This window comes from Prionailurus bengalensis, chromosome C1 (genome assembly GCF_016509475.1).
Source record: "Prionailurus bengalensis isolate Pbe53 chromosome C1, Fcat_Pben_1.1_paternal_pri, whole genome shotgun sequence".
Lineage (NCBI taxonomy): Eukaryota > Metazoa > Chordata > Mammalia > Carnivora > Felidae > Prionailurus > Prionailurus bengalensis.
The window spans coordinates 46,655,008-46,669,643 of record NC_057345.1 but is presented as its reverse complement, the minus strand read 5'-3'; the positions used below and the strand labels follow the sequence as shown (position 1 = coordinate 46,669,643).

The 14,636-nt window shown below is 42.0% G+C and overlaps 1 protein-coding gene across 11 annotated transcripts in view; it reads left to right on the top strand.

The window, feature by feature from the left end:
• The window catches only part of DAB1 (DAB adaptor protein 1), a 1,144,406-nt gene that overhangs the window by 851,525 nt on the left and 278,245 nt on the right, over positions 1–14,636 (top strand). For all 11 annotated transcript variants that reach the window (XM_043575105.1, XM_043575098.1, XM_043575094.1 and 8 more), the window contains one exon: positions 13,025–13,227. In XM_043575105.1, the coding sequence (XP_043431040.1) occupies positions 13,161–13,227 (67 nt within the window). In that variant the 5' untranslated portion in view covers positions 13,025–13,160. The remainder of the gene's footprint in view (positions 1–13,024; positions 13,228–14,636) is intronic.

Sequence of the window (14,636 nt, the reverse complement as noted above, 5' to 3'; positions counted from 1 at the left end):
ATCTCTTTGCAGCCTCAAAATCGACACACAGCCTGGCCTCCCAGAGACTGGAATATGATTTCATAACAGGAACGAGCCTGGATATCTCTCAGGACCAGGTTAGCTTGTTTCCGTTGCATAGGGCTTGGTTCACTCCCTGCCGTTGGGTACCCTCAGTTACTGCTACTACTGAAAATGATCCCTTTCCCTCTCTTAATTATATATGTGTTTTCTACTCGGTGGCTTCTCTTAATCTGTACTTCTGTTCACTCATGATTTGGCTGAGTCAGTCCCTTTCTGTCTCTTGGCTTGCCCCCATGTGTCTTTTCTTTCCTACTCCCATTAACACTGGACAGAATCTGTACTAATGAGTTCAGATTGTTGAGAGAGAGAGAGAGAGAGAGAGAGAGAGAGAGAGAGAGAGAGAGAGAGTATGTATGTCTTCTCACGTGCCTGGTCTGGATCTAACTCTTTGTGCCAGGCCAAGTGTGCCTGCTCAGTTAGCCAGTGAATTGTCCTTGGGTGAGGAATCAACTCCTGGTGCATTCAGCTAGGATTTGGGTTAGAGAGTGCACATCTGTGGGGCCCATGATTCTATCACAGTCCACCCTCTGGGCCCCAAAGGTTCGCATCCAGTCCAAATGCAGACTATGCACAGGGTGTCTCCAGGGTCTCCTCAGTTCAAAACCTCAAATCTCATCAAAACCTCATCTGTTCAAAAGCCTAAGTTCTTACTGTCTAAATCACCTAACTCATATTCTCATGATTAGGGCATGTGCATATTTGGGCAGGGCATTTTCCCCACCTACCAAGAACACTTACCGTCATGTGATAAGCATTTTATGTGGATTATGTCATGTAGTATACTCACTGTGTCAGGCATGTATTCTCAGAGTCGTCTCATTTTGCAGTGAATGCATTCAAACTCAGGGGTTCAGTACTGGGCCCAAATGCAGAGACTAGGGAGTGGATCCTTCTTGGCCCTGAAGACGCTTGTGCTTCCCAAAATTTGCTGCATATTCAGGCCATCTGGGGAGATTTTAAGCCTCCCAGTGAGCAGGTTGCACCTCAGGCCAATTGCATGAGAATCCCAGGATGGGACACAAGCATCCATAGTCTTTGCAGCTGTTCAGGTGATCCCATTGTGCGGCCAAGTTTGGGAGCCTCTGCTCTATAGCCTCTGTCATCACTACAGGTTGGTGTGCACAGGGAAGGGTGCACGTGGTCAGGGAAGCCTTACCCGTCGGAAGGGAGTTTGAACTGAGATTCAAGGAGTTGACTGGGTTTAACAGTAAGGAGGAAATTGCACAGAGAGGAAACAGCTTTCCATGTCGGTGATTTGCTCAGCATTTGCCAAGTGTGATTGAATTTTTATGTTTCTGTGAGAAGGTTCAAATAAATACATTCACAAATCAAGAAACAAACAAAAAAGAGCTCCTTTGTCAGAACATCCATTCCTATTTATGGCTTCAGGAAAACAGAGCCCCACGGTTATCACTGTTGTGTGTGCTTTTTGTGAGGGAGATAATTGTGGAAATTGGGTTGCTTCCAGTCAAGTGCAGATCCTTTTGTGGAGAAAATTTGAGCCATCCGTGTATCCCATTTTACGGTAATTGAGATTGAACTAGCAAATCATTAGTGAAGCAAAGGAAGATGATGGGCCCTTTATTCAAAAGAAGGGTGGTAAAAATGAGGTGTTAGAGAGAGAGAGGAGAATTAAAATCGGATGTCGGGGAAGGGAGATAGCGTGCCACCCATCTCTCAGCTCTCTGGGCGGGGAGGAGGGGGCACCTGTTGGCAGCCAACGGGCAGGGCTGTCCCAGGAGGAGCCGACCAACAGCCATTTTGATCCTGACTGTCGGCAGACGGCGCACAGCTTCTGGGTGAGCCCTGCCCAGGACCACCCTCCAGGCCAGGCAGTTTGGGGACCTGGTGCATGCTCATTGGGCTTGCCACTTACAGATGTTGGCCAGTGTCGCTGTCTTTCCCACTGTCAACTTTGAAGGTAATGAAATGCAGCTTGTGTAAAGGAGAGTAAACAATGGCAGTGTATATTTCAGGTAAATCAGCAGGTGAAGCTGCCAAATGCGGCATTTGTTTATTTAAGAGCCCCTCAGCTGGGAGGGCCTCATTAAAAACTTGTCTTTTCTTCCTGCAGGACCCCAGGGAATAGCAATAGTTCCATGTTACTCAAACACACACACAGTGGAGGGGACGGGGATGATAGTGGAGAGCATTCAGTTTGTGAAGAGCGAAGAAACAGTGTGGTCCCCCTCCCCATTTGGCTGGTGGGGCTGAAGTAAGGAACAGCATCCTGGCTGAAACGCCCATGATGAAGGCGCCCTGCCCTCGGAAGGGTGTGTTTCTCTGCTCCCCACCCCCCCCCCCCATTTAGCACTGGGGCTGCAGTGCACAGAGTAGGTGCTTAGGAAGTGTGTGTTGAGTTGATTTGATTTATAGAAACTGATTTAATGGCTGTGTGCTGAAGATGTTTGCTTCTTCTTTTTCTGAAGATTCATTTGCCTACAACATATTTGGGAAGGAAACGTGAAGGGCATAAGCTTTTAAACATACCAGCTCCATTGATGCAGGCTTTCCCAGCTTGCTTTCCTGCCTCCAGGGTCACTGGCCTCCACTCCTGGCATGATTCCTGGGCTAGCATCATCTTGAAAACACCTGAACTGTGTCAGTCACCACCCCCACCCCAGCTAAACCCCTGGGGGCCCCCTGTCGCCTGCCAGTCATTACCACCCATCGGTGAATAATTTTTGAAGCCTGCACCCTGTACTAGTGTATAAATTCTTACGTATCGGTTTACATGCAAATACATACAATCTGCATATTTAAGTAATAGACTATTTCCCCATTTTAGATAGAAATAGTTATGAGTAGACATTGCACAGTTTTCTTTTTTCACTCCCATGGATTTTCTGGAGCACTCTCTGGGCTGCATATTCCCTGGTTTGAACACTATGGGGTCTACTGGATACCCATTTTACAGATGAAGAAATTGAGGCTCAGAATAGTCAAGTCGCTTAAGTGCCTAGGGTTATATAGACAGTTAGTGGTAGAGTCAGGCGGGATTCTAGCCCAGCCCCTGGGACAGCTGACTGCTTCAGGTTCTTTTTACCTACTGATAACCTTTGTGTAGAATCAGAGGTGGGAGTTTTAGAAGGTTGGGTAGACATGGGGCCCCAAGTATTAAAAACACTAATGGAATCATTTTAGGTTTATACATTTGGTTTTTTTCTGATACTCTTAAGAGTTTATTGTAATGAATTTTCATGCTGCAATAAATACTTAATGAAACTGTGTGATCCATTAGTTAAATGAAATGTTTGTATGCTTTGTTGCTGTCACATAAATTCCTTTAATATTGATGAAACCTGGTTCTGACATTTGTTAGCTTTGAATTTGATTAAAGAAACACATTTTGTGCCTCCTGTTATCCCCCTGCTGAAGGTTGACCAATACCTGAATAACAGTGTTTGCCTTCTGAAACATAGCACTTTATTTTCCCAAAAGAGCTTTTGCTTAGCTTTCATGTATTCCCATTCACCTAATTCTTTAAGTGATATCCAGCATCATCCCATTTTACAGATGAGTAAACTGATAAACCATTTATATTGTTTTTCTTTAATTGCAGATTTTCTTTTAATGCTTATTTTTGAGAGAGAGTGTGAGCGAATAAGCATGAGTGGGGGAGGAGCAGAGAGAGAGGGAGACACAGAATCTGAAGCAGGGTCCAGGCTCTACACTGTTAGTACAGAGCCTGATGTGGGGCTCAAACCCACGAACTGTGAGATCATGACCTGAGCTGAAGTTGGGTGCTTAACCGACTGAGTGACCCAGGCTCCTTTTTAATTCCAGGTTTTACCTTAGAAAATCAAACCACCAGATAGCTGTATAGCAAAATCCCACTTATTTTTCTCTTCAGTTAAAAAAGAAAAAGAAAGCATGCTTTATTCATAGAGAATTTAAAATGACTTGGGTCACATTGTTTTCACTCTTTTTAAAACTGTTACTACTAAATTATGCTTTAGTATTGTGTTCTCAGTGTAAATTAAAAGTTTACACTGAAAATTCCCTGTTAGAGTTTTTTGTAGAGACAGTGCTGATGCTAATGTCCGTGACAACATGCTGTGTTGCTTTTATGAAAGCTTATGGGTCTTTTTCATTCTCTAGTTCTGGTTCAAAGTGGGGGAGGGGGGCAGGCTTTATTTGAGCATCAACCTTGTGAAACGTACAACTGATCACATTTCCTTCTTTGCTTTGGCCTCTAGGAATCTTGTAGGCACCATTATAGCCTCTTTCCTACAACTATACGGCTTTTTTTTTTTTTTTTTGGTGCCCTATCCTTGTTTCCACCTTCGCCTTTATTTCCAATTATTTGTTTCCTGTCACTCCAGTTTTCCTCATTTATTCTCTTGTATTCTGTTAGAATGACTTCCTATAATGCTTTCTGCAAGTTGAGGTTCCTTTCCTTTTCTATTTTTTCACAATGCGGAATAAACATAATCACCAGACAACATAATGAAGACATAAAGAGATGTCCCCCACCTCTGATTTTTCTCCCCTCTCTTAACACACACCATTAGGGCAAAACAGCCTCTGGTGGGTCAGCAGTCGGGCTGTCGATCCATGAACTTTGTGGCCTTCAGAGTTTCAAGCCAGAGTATTATTTTTCTTGAACTCTGTGGTCAGAACAGGTGGTAGCTGTGTGTGCTGTGGGGATGGTGGCCTTTTCCAGTAGTGACAGAGGTGTCTCCTTGAGTAGGCTTCTGTTGAATCTCCTAGAGCACTTGTACTTCTGATGCCTCCAGCAGCTTCAAATAAAATACTGCCTGTGGCTTCCAGCAAAACCTCACTCTTTCCTATTTTATTGGCTCTGAAAAGAACAAATGTGCAGAATGAGCAGACTTTAGGCATTTTCCAAATGGGCTAGATCAGATCAGGGAGCCCTTGACATGTTTGAAAAATAGAAAAAGGTTTGACAGGCTAAGTCTGTAGCCTCACGGACGAAGAGGGAGAGGATTCGGGAAGGGCTAGCTTCGGCTGCATAAAGAAGGAGTTTGCAGTGACCTGGGGGGCAGGTAGATGAAAAGTCTTGGTGGCCACATATGGCATAGAGGCATAGTTTAGAGAGGATGCCCAGAGCTCAGGAAGAAAAAGAGCCGCTCAAAACAACTGCATTCCAGAGGCTTCCGCCAAGTCAGGCAGATACGGGGTAAAGTTGGAATCTGTAATAAGAACTGACAGCCATAAACTAATTTTAACCTCAGTTAGCCTTGGGAATTGGAAAGCATGCCATCTAGGGAGCTGGAGTGCGTTTGAACTTAAAAGAGAGGCCAGAACTGGCTTTGTTGCACACCTTTATGGGCCAGGGTCTGAGCTGGTTTTTTTGAATTTTTTTAAATTAGGAATAATCTCAAAATGACAGGAAAAGGTATAAAAAATACATAAAAACTGTCCTATACCCTTTACTTAGATTCGCTTACTGCTAATATTTTATCCCATTCGTTTTATTATTTGTGTATTCTCTATGTGTATGGATACACACATACACACACATATGCTCATATGTACATACATACATGTATGTGATTTTTTTCCTGAATCATTTGAAGGCAAGGTACACATATCTTAGCCCTTTTTCCTAAGAATTCAGATATTCCCTTACATAACCATAGGAAAATTATCAAATTGAATAAATATAACATTGATACACTATTTTTACTTAATATGTCATTTATATTCAAACGTGTCTGTTGATCTAGTAATCCCTTTTGTAATATTTCTTTTCGCTCTAGTACAGGATCCTATACAGGTGTTACATTTAGTTGTTGTATCTGTTTAGTTTCTTTTAAAATGTTTCCCGGGGCGCCTGGGTGGCTCAGTTGGTTAAGCGTCCGACTTTTGGCTCAGGTCATGATCTCACGGTTTGTGAGTTTGAGCCCCGCATCGGGCTCTCTGTTGACAGCTCAGAGCCTGGAGCAAGCTTTGGATTCTGTCTCCCTTCTCTCTGTCCCTCCCCACATGTGCTTTGTCTTTTATTACTGTATTTTTGAAGGATACAGTCTCCTCCCCCCTTCATTTTTAAATACATGATCTGATTGGATTCCTGGCCAGAATACTACATGGTAGTGATGTATTCTAGTGAGGGCATTACATGATCTCCATCTGCCCCTGTTTGTTAATGTTAATGTTAATGTTAATAACCTAATTGAGGTGTTGTTCAATTTCTCATTGTATCATCAGTCACACAAGTGTAAGCGGTAGGTGTGCAAGATGTGCAAATGTTTTCTCATCAAAAGTTTCCCTGGATTTAGCATTTATGGATGATTCTTGCCTAACTAAGATTTATTCTGATGGTTGCAAAATGTTGATTTTATGCTCCACACTCCCTCTGTATATCCCAGGCGGTACCTGTTCTTCTGTAAGCAAGACAGCCTTTCCTTCTTCCTTTTATCTGTTATCACTGTGGATTCATGGAGTGTTTTTTTTCCAGTGGCGTATTATTTATTACCACCCTTAAATTACATTGGTGTTAAAATTATTCCAGATTAGGCCGATGATCGCACCTCCAAGATGGCTTCTGTATCCTCGTGACATAAACCCATTGTTTGTGTTTTTCTTGAGCCCTTCCTTACTTGATAGAATAACAAGATAGTTCAGGCTCATCTTACACCTGTCCTGCCCTAGCTCTGCCATCACCCATTTCTCTAAGAATCCCTGGGTCTTTTTACTGGAAAATGGTAGTAAAAAACCAACATCTAGGTATTACGTACCACATTGTCACTTGGGTCTCTTTGCTTCTAGCCCCGTTCAGTGGACAGAGCTAGGAGATATATTTATATAAATGCATGTATGCGTACGTACATATACAGATGCATGTATATTTTATAAATCATGAGTTTGCTGGAAATCACCAATTTCCAGTCTATCCCTACAGTATTCTTTCCTGGCTTCCCCCTTTCCATAATTTAATGTCTTCTCTTTTATAGCGAGAACTTGGCTCCCAAGAACATCTAAGACTTTCTCCCTTTGTCCAATCCTGTAATACATCTAAAATAGTTTTGCAATTGCTTGGCCCAGAACACCACCACCAACAACAAAAACTTTACTTCGGGGTTTTTTTTTCGAAGCTCCTCCTGCTACACTCCTGCCCAAGACTGAATGTAAACCGTCAGATTCTGTGTTCATAAATTATTTGGATTAGTTCTTTCTCTCACCCCTTCAGCGACTGTGTTTGTGATGTTCATGTGAGATACAGTTGGATTAATTTGTCTCAATCCACTTCCAGTCGTAGCCTTCCCCCTACTTCTCACGCCTGTTCATTTATTTTTTCAGGTGTGTAGAACAATAGCTTCCAAATGGGGAGATTATGCAGAAAGCTGTACTCTGAGAGGTATCACCCTCTGCCATAACTTTCTACCCAGTCACCTCATCACCACCCCGATTTCCCCACGTAACAAAACAATGTCGCTGTGCTCTGCCTTGTTGGTCCTGTGTTTCTTTGTGTGAAGACAAGCAGATTTATGTCTCTTTTCCTGACTGCCCAGATCTCCCCACCTACTGCCCTGACTGCTCATTGATCTTCCACATGTTACATACTTGGTGATGGTCTTTCCATTTTACTGATGAGGAAACAGGCTCCTCATCTGTCCCAATGGAAACTTTTGCACCTTGTTAATAAATGGCCTGTTTTGGGTGGTTTATAGTTTGGATAAAGCTGATTAAAATGCCAAGGTCACAAAATCACTGTGTGGGTAGTGGCAGGCAGCTTTTAATTGCTGCCACATGAACCTAGAGACCTGCCTTCTGGGAAGACGCTCTTCATCTATGTTTTAATTACGGGATATCCTTTTTTTTTTTATCTTTGTTTTTAATGTTTATTTATTTATTTTGAGAGAGAGGGTGCAAGCGGGGAATGGGCAGAGAGCAAGAATCCCAAGCAGTCTCCACAGTGTCAGCGTAGAGCCCGACTCGGGGCTCGATCTCACACACTGTGAGATCGTGACCTGAGCTGAGATCAAAAGTCAGATGCCTAACTAACTGAGCCACCCAGGCGCCCCTGGGTTATCCTTATAGACTGAAATTTGCAGTGTTCTTAGCATATCACAAAGGCTTCCATCTGGTTGTGGGACCTGGCTTGGAGGTTATTTTGTTTTGGTCTTGTTTGATTTGGGGGAAATTCACATAAAATAAAATTAAACATTTTAACATGTACAATTCAGTGGTATTTATTACATTTATGGTGTTGTGCAGCCACCACCTCTATCTTGTTCCAAAACCTTCTTATCACCCCCAAGGGAGACCCTGTACCCACGAAGCATGTGCTTCTCTTTCCCTGCTTCCCTCAGTGCTTGGCAAGCACAGATCCGCTTTCCATCTCTGGATGTATCTATTTTGCATAGTTCATATAAATGGAATCAAACAGTGTGAACTTTTGTGTTTTCTTTTACTTGGCATGATATTTTCAAGGTTCATCTGTGTTGTAGTATGTATCAGTACCTCATTCCTTTAAATGGCTGAACTAGTACTCCTTTATATGGATATTCCACATTTTGTTACATCCTCTCACCAGCTGATGGGCATCTAGGAGTATTCTGAATGAAGGGAGAAAAAGAGTAGTTTATACCCTGCCCTGTGCTGTGCCCCTTAATAGCCATGTGACCATGGACAAGCTACTAAACTGGCTTCTGCTTTTCTTTATTTGTTAAATGAAAATTAATAATAATATCTAACTCTTGGGGCACCTGGGTAGCTCAGGTAAATGTCCGACTTCGGCTCAGGGCACGATCTCACAGTTTGTGAGTTCGAGCCCTGCATCAGGCTCTGTGCTGACAGTTCAGAGCCTGGAGGCTGCTTTGGATTCTGTGTCTGTCTGTCTGTCTGTCTGTCTCTCTCTGTCCTTCCCCTACTCTCTCTCTCTCTCTAAAAAATAAATAAAACATTAAAGCTTCAAAAAATAATATCTAACTCTTCAAGTGGTTGAAAGATTCAGTAAAGGAAGTTCATAGCATAGTACCAGCAAATAGTGGGCCCTCATAAATGTTAGCTACTCTGCTGTAGGGTCTTATGAGCTGGGTGGGTGGGGGGAGAGAAAGCGCGAATTTGTGTTATAGTAGGTGTTTTACTGTGTTGCCTTTGTGCTTGATTGTGTGTGTTTTTGTGTTTTTTTTGTTTTTTAAAGGCCTTTCTGTTTTCTCTGCTTTGTGGTTTGGTGTTTTCGTGCCTCCCCAAACTGCAACCCCCCCCCCCCCCCCCACCGATCACTGAACACGGAATTTTACATTTAGAAGCTGTTCACTAGACAGAACGTCTGTAGTGGAATGTTACATAATTCACATTTAGATTTGAAGAGCTCATTATAAAAAACCTGACACACTTCAGGAATATTAAATTACTGCAGATTGTGTGGAGCAAAGAAACATTATTGAAGCATTTCAAAATTCTAGGCGAGCCTGAATTTAACTGATAGGGTCCCTCAGCTTTTACTGGGGGAAAATGATTTGAGTTGTCACGTGGTTTCTGGCCCTGGGGGACTTTAATCTCCTTAATTACAAAGAAATGAATTTCCTAAATAATTTGGAGTTACTTCACAGCATATTCCAAACCTCTGGCTTTTGGAAAATTAAAGGGGATGCCAGAGTCTGGGCCATGGTATGAGCTCTCCATGCTGCAGCTTCCGTATTCAAGTTTTTATCTGAAATGATGTTGGTTTCCTTTCATTATTGATAACGGGATGTACTTCAGTAATCCACAAGTAATGCTTTATAACACTTGAACACAGTCACAGTTTTGTCGAACAGGCGGCGCTGGAAGTACCCACAGAATAGGGAGAGGTGCTATATTGTGCTTTTTAGACAAAGTTGAAGGGGAAAGAATGGTCCAGTTCCTAACCAGTTTTATATACAGACTTTTAAGAGTGCTTGGAATTGTGTAAAGTCTGTATATTTCAGCCCCTTTTATTATTTATGTGTTAGATACCTACTGTGTGCAAAACAAGCACAACAGACATATCTCTTGGAATTGTGTAAATTCTATATATTTCAGCTCCTTTTATTATTTATGTGTTCGATACCTACCGTGTGCAAAACAAGCACGACGGACAAGAGATAGATTCTCTCTCTTCCTGCAGTGTCTTTACAGAGCAGACTTAACCTGCCTTAATTTCTTATTCTATCAAGGGAGGATAATAGTATGGACTTGTAGTCACATACCCCCATATGACCTTGAGCAGTTAACCCAGGAAGTTATTAGTGCCTCACATTTACTACATGTTTTCCAGGAGATGTGGCAGACCCTCTTCCAAACATGTGATGCGTGTGTTCACACTTAATTTCCGCAGCCACTCCATGAAGTTGACACTGTTACCCCCATTGTACACATATAGAAACTGAGGCCAAGAAGGGTTGGTAACTTCCTCAATATGACCTTGATTGTAAGTGGCTGAAACTAGGCAGCTTGCCAAAAAGCAGATCATAATGTAAGTAGGGAGAGATTCTATGTAATCGAGAGATTGGAAAACCTTTCTGCCTAAGATACTTCTTTGAACTGAACCTTGAGTGGTCAATGGAATGTCGAGGCAGACTCGAGAGGAAAGAGTCCCTAGAAAAGTAACAGCACAAGGAAAAATTGGGAAGATGTGAAAGTACGTCACCTCCCTACTAGACTTATGTTTCCTTTTGTCAGCTAGGCTGTTGATTTCAAGTCTCCTTGACTTCGCACAGCTGGTCCTTTTGCCTGAAACTACCATTCATTTATTTTTTATACATGTATTTATTGAGTGTCCCTTGGTCCTTCCTCTTATTATCCACTTGATATAAGAATTATTCTTCAAGACAGCACAGTATAGGGCTCCTCCTCTGAGAGGTCTCATTGACTCTTCCAAGAAAAGGTGAATGCTTGCTCCTTTGTTTTCCAGTACACCTGGTATTTGTTTTAGTTCTGGTTGTGTGTATTACAGTCCCTTACGTGGCTAGCATCTCTGCTCCTCTGAGTATCTTTGAGGACAGAAATAATCTGTACTCTTAGCCAGTGTGGTTGCACAGTTGATGTCTTGTGACGCGAATGAGCCAGCATTTGCACTTGGCCCATGGTACGTTCTTAGTAGATATTTATTGCAGTGAAATGATAAGTATTATTAATAAAATGAATTATATCCATGAGTGATGAAGGTGTGTGGCTCTGTCAGCTCCCTTGGAGCATTGTCTTTTGTCGGGAGAGAGGTAAGAAAGGGCGTGAGGGCTAGTGGTGTGGTCCACATAGATGGCACAAAGGTAGCAGGAAAAGTTCTCATTTTCTGTGTATGATTTTATGGACCCCATTCTAGGAAGACAGTTTTCCATTTTCCTTGGTTGTGGCTTTGTATCCTGTACCTCAGACTCCTTCCAGTCAGGGCCAATGTTTTTTTTTTGTTTGTTTTCTTAAGTAGATAGGTTGTTAACAAATAAACAAACCAAGTATCTTTGGATAAGGTGGGAATTTCCCCATTATCGAGCCTTACTCTAATTTTACTTATTTCATTGTTGTTTTTTTTTTTCATCCAGGTATAATTAACACACAGTGTTCTATTAGCTTCAGGTGCACAATATAATGATTCAATCTCTATGCATTACTCAGTGCTCATCACGAGAAGTGTGTTCTTAATCCTCTTTACTGATTTTACCCATCCCCATCCCCCTCCCCTCTGGCAACCACCAGTTTATGCTCTGTATGTAAAAGTGTATTTGTTTGTCTCTCCTTCGTTTATTTTGTTGAATTCCAGATATCAGTGAAATCGTATGGTATTTGTATTTCTCTGACTTACTTCACATAGCATAATCACTTCTTGCAATTTGTAACAACATGGATGAATCTAGAGGACATAAACCGTACCATATTTTATGTGACTTTTATATTAGATCTTCTAGTTAAGCTATCTTTAGTTGTCATGACTAAGAGGTTCATTTTACTACTCTTTTTGAACGGAAACTGGCATTTAGGGTCAGCCTTTCTGGATTCAAGCATTCTAGCTAAGTGGGATGAGCTAAGAATTGGCTGCACGGTTTAAAGATCCATTTCTAGTAGCTTTATCTTAATTTTCTTTAAAAATGGATAACTAGTGAAATGTTTATTTTCAACTGAACTCTCACATATAACTATCCGATAGATAGTCACCGGGAAAGACTGTTGACTTGACACAGGAAATACATTCATTCAATTTAAATGAAATCAAATGAGATAATGTATGTGAAGCAGTAGCTAAGGGCATAGTGTATAGTAAGTGCATAGTAAATACTAGCTGTAATTGAAGTGGTTGTATTATCATTATTATCATTATTATCTCTTCCCAGCACAGTGTCGGGACTTAATAGTACCTAGTAGTGTGCAATGCATATTTATTAAAGAAAGAATGAAGGGACTGTGTGGCTGCCTGATTCTTTTCTTTTTCTCCTCACATTAAATGCTTGTCTGCTCTTATAGCCCAGGAAAAAGCTGACATAAAAATTGGCTTGCTGGAAAGTTTCTCGGCCCCATTTGTCACCTTACCCTTGGAGCCCAATTGTATGTCAACTCCATGTCCCCTCTGATGCCTGGCAGTGAGGGACAGACCACAGGTCACTTCCCTATGATCTGCTTTAGCTGCCAAGGCTCTGATCAAGCTTGGCTGATGGATGGGTGCCCTATTGTTGGAAATGTCTCCCCGGGGTTGCTCAGGAAATGTGCCTTTGCTGTATTTTCTGGGTGGCATCTAGTGCTTGAAAGCAAGAAACATGGAAAACAAGAAGTTGGGTTTTGTCCTTCTTGAAAATCCAGTTTTAAAAGATCTATTTTGAGTTAGGTATCTAGTTTGAGAGACAGTTTTTCAGATAGACCTCTCATTCCCTTCGCTGCATACCCCGCCAATGACTTGATGAAATTGTGTGCGCAGTTTGCACAGGGAGACCACGATTTTCCTGTTTTTGTATATCTGACTGTTCATTTCCCCTCTTCCCACTAATTTTTGTTTAACCTCGAAAGGGTGATGATTCTGAATGTCCTCTTCCTTGATTTGTAGCACGCAGAAGGAGTGAATGAAATGTGCAGCTCGGGGCATTGTTTCTGAAGGGAGGAGTCATTCTCTTGGAGAGGAATCCTCCATGAGCCTGGCCGAGGCCCGGGATCTGTGTGAAGTGGACTAAGGATTTAGTAGGATGTCAACTGAGACAGAACTTCAAGTAGCTGTGAAAACCAGCGCCAAGAAAGACTCCAGAAAGAAAGGTAAGGTTGATTTGTTCCTTCCTAACTGGCTGTTGATCTGTGCAGTGCCTTGTCTCTGGAATGATGTACAGTACTGTCTTCATGATGGCATATGGTTTTTAATGGTTGCCAACTTAATTTCCTGTTTTCTGTACTTGTAGTATAATATTTAATGGCTTTCCCCTGTTGCTTGGGTAAAGTCCCAAAATTATGTTCATAACATAGAAAGACCTTTTTGATATCCCTTCTCTCCATCCTTCCAGCAACATCTCTGCCTAGCGCCCTGCCCCCTATCCAACCGTGTTTACCCTCCAAGCATCGTGTCTACTGTAGTTCACTGTTGCAAAGTTCTCAAATTCTAGCAGCACCAGAATCACCTGGGAGGCTCGTTAAAACACAGATTGCTCGGTCTCATCCCCAGAGATTTTGGTTCAATAGGTTTAAGGTAGGGCCCAAGCCTTTATTTATAACAAGTTCCCCAACAGCAATTGATGCTGTTGCTTTAGAGACCAGACGTGGAGAACCACTGGATGATTAATCCAGCCTGAAATACTTACGTTGCTGCCCAATTTTTCCTAGACTGGTTCCCTTTTATTCTTCAGGTTAGTACTTACCTGACTCCCCACATGGGGTTGGTTTATTTTGTTTTTGCTGCAATAGCACTTTGTTAGTATCTCACTTTATTAAAAATGCCCTGTGTTTTTTTTCAGTTGTACTATATATTCCTTCAGAACTGGACCTCTCATTCACCCTTTAATTCCAACACTTAGAAAGTGCTTGACCCAGAGGAGTCACATACGTATCTTTTAATGAGGACTGGCACGCACAGGTTGATCATAAAGTAATTCTATCACTTTTCAGGTTTTCCGGGGAATTTGGCCCTATGGCTTTATGACCATGCCTTTCAGTGTGTTTGTCTCCTGGTTTAAATTAGGTGTAAGCAACTTCATGCTGTGTGTGTGTGCGTGTGTGTGTGTGTGTGTGTGTGTACACATGTGTGCATGCCTGTTCCCTGTGGTTTCAGCTCTTTCTCTCCCCCATTTTCTGAGCTGCATGGAAGAGGATTAATAGAGTTCTCTTTCAGGTGTTGAAATCTGTCAATACAGACTTGCCAACCGGGATGCACTTAGTTGCTTTGTATAGGCAGTGATTTGTTTTGAGACACTGCTGTGCCGGCCCGGTCATGTTTTGGGATGACACGTGTCTGACACTCTGTAGGAAGCACAGGACATAAATGTAATACATGTGCAGCTCCTGGACAGCCAAAACCTCAGGAAGGATTGTAAATTTTGCTTGGGATGTTTACTTGAAACACAGATATTTTGGAAGTAGTCTATTTTATTTTCTAAAACTTAATGTAAACCTTTATGCATCATGGGCTGAGAATAATAGGAGGAAAGCAAGTGGGTGAGAAAACAGGTCTTGGGAGA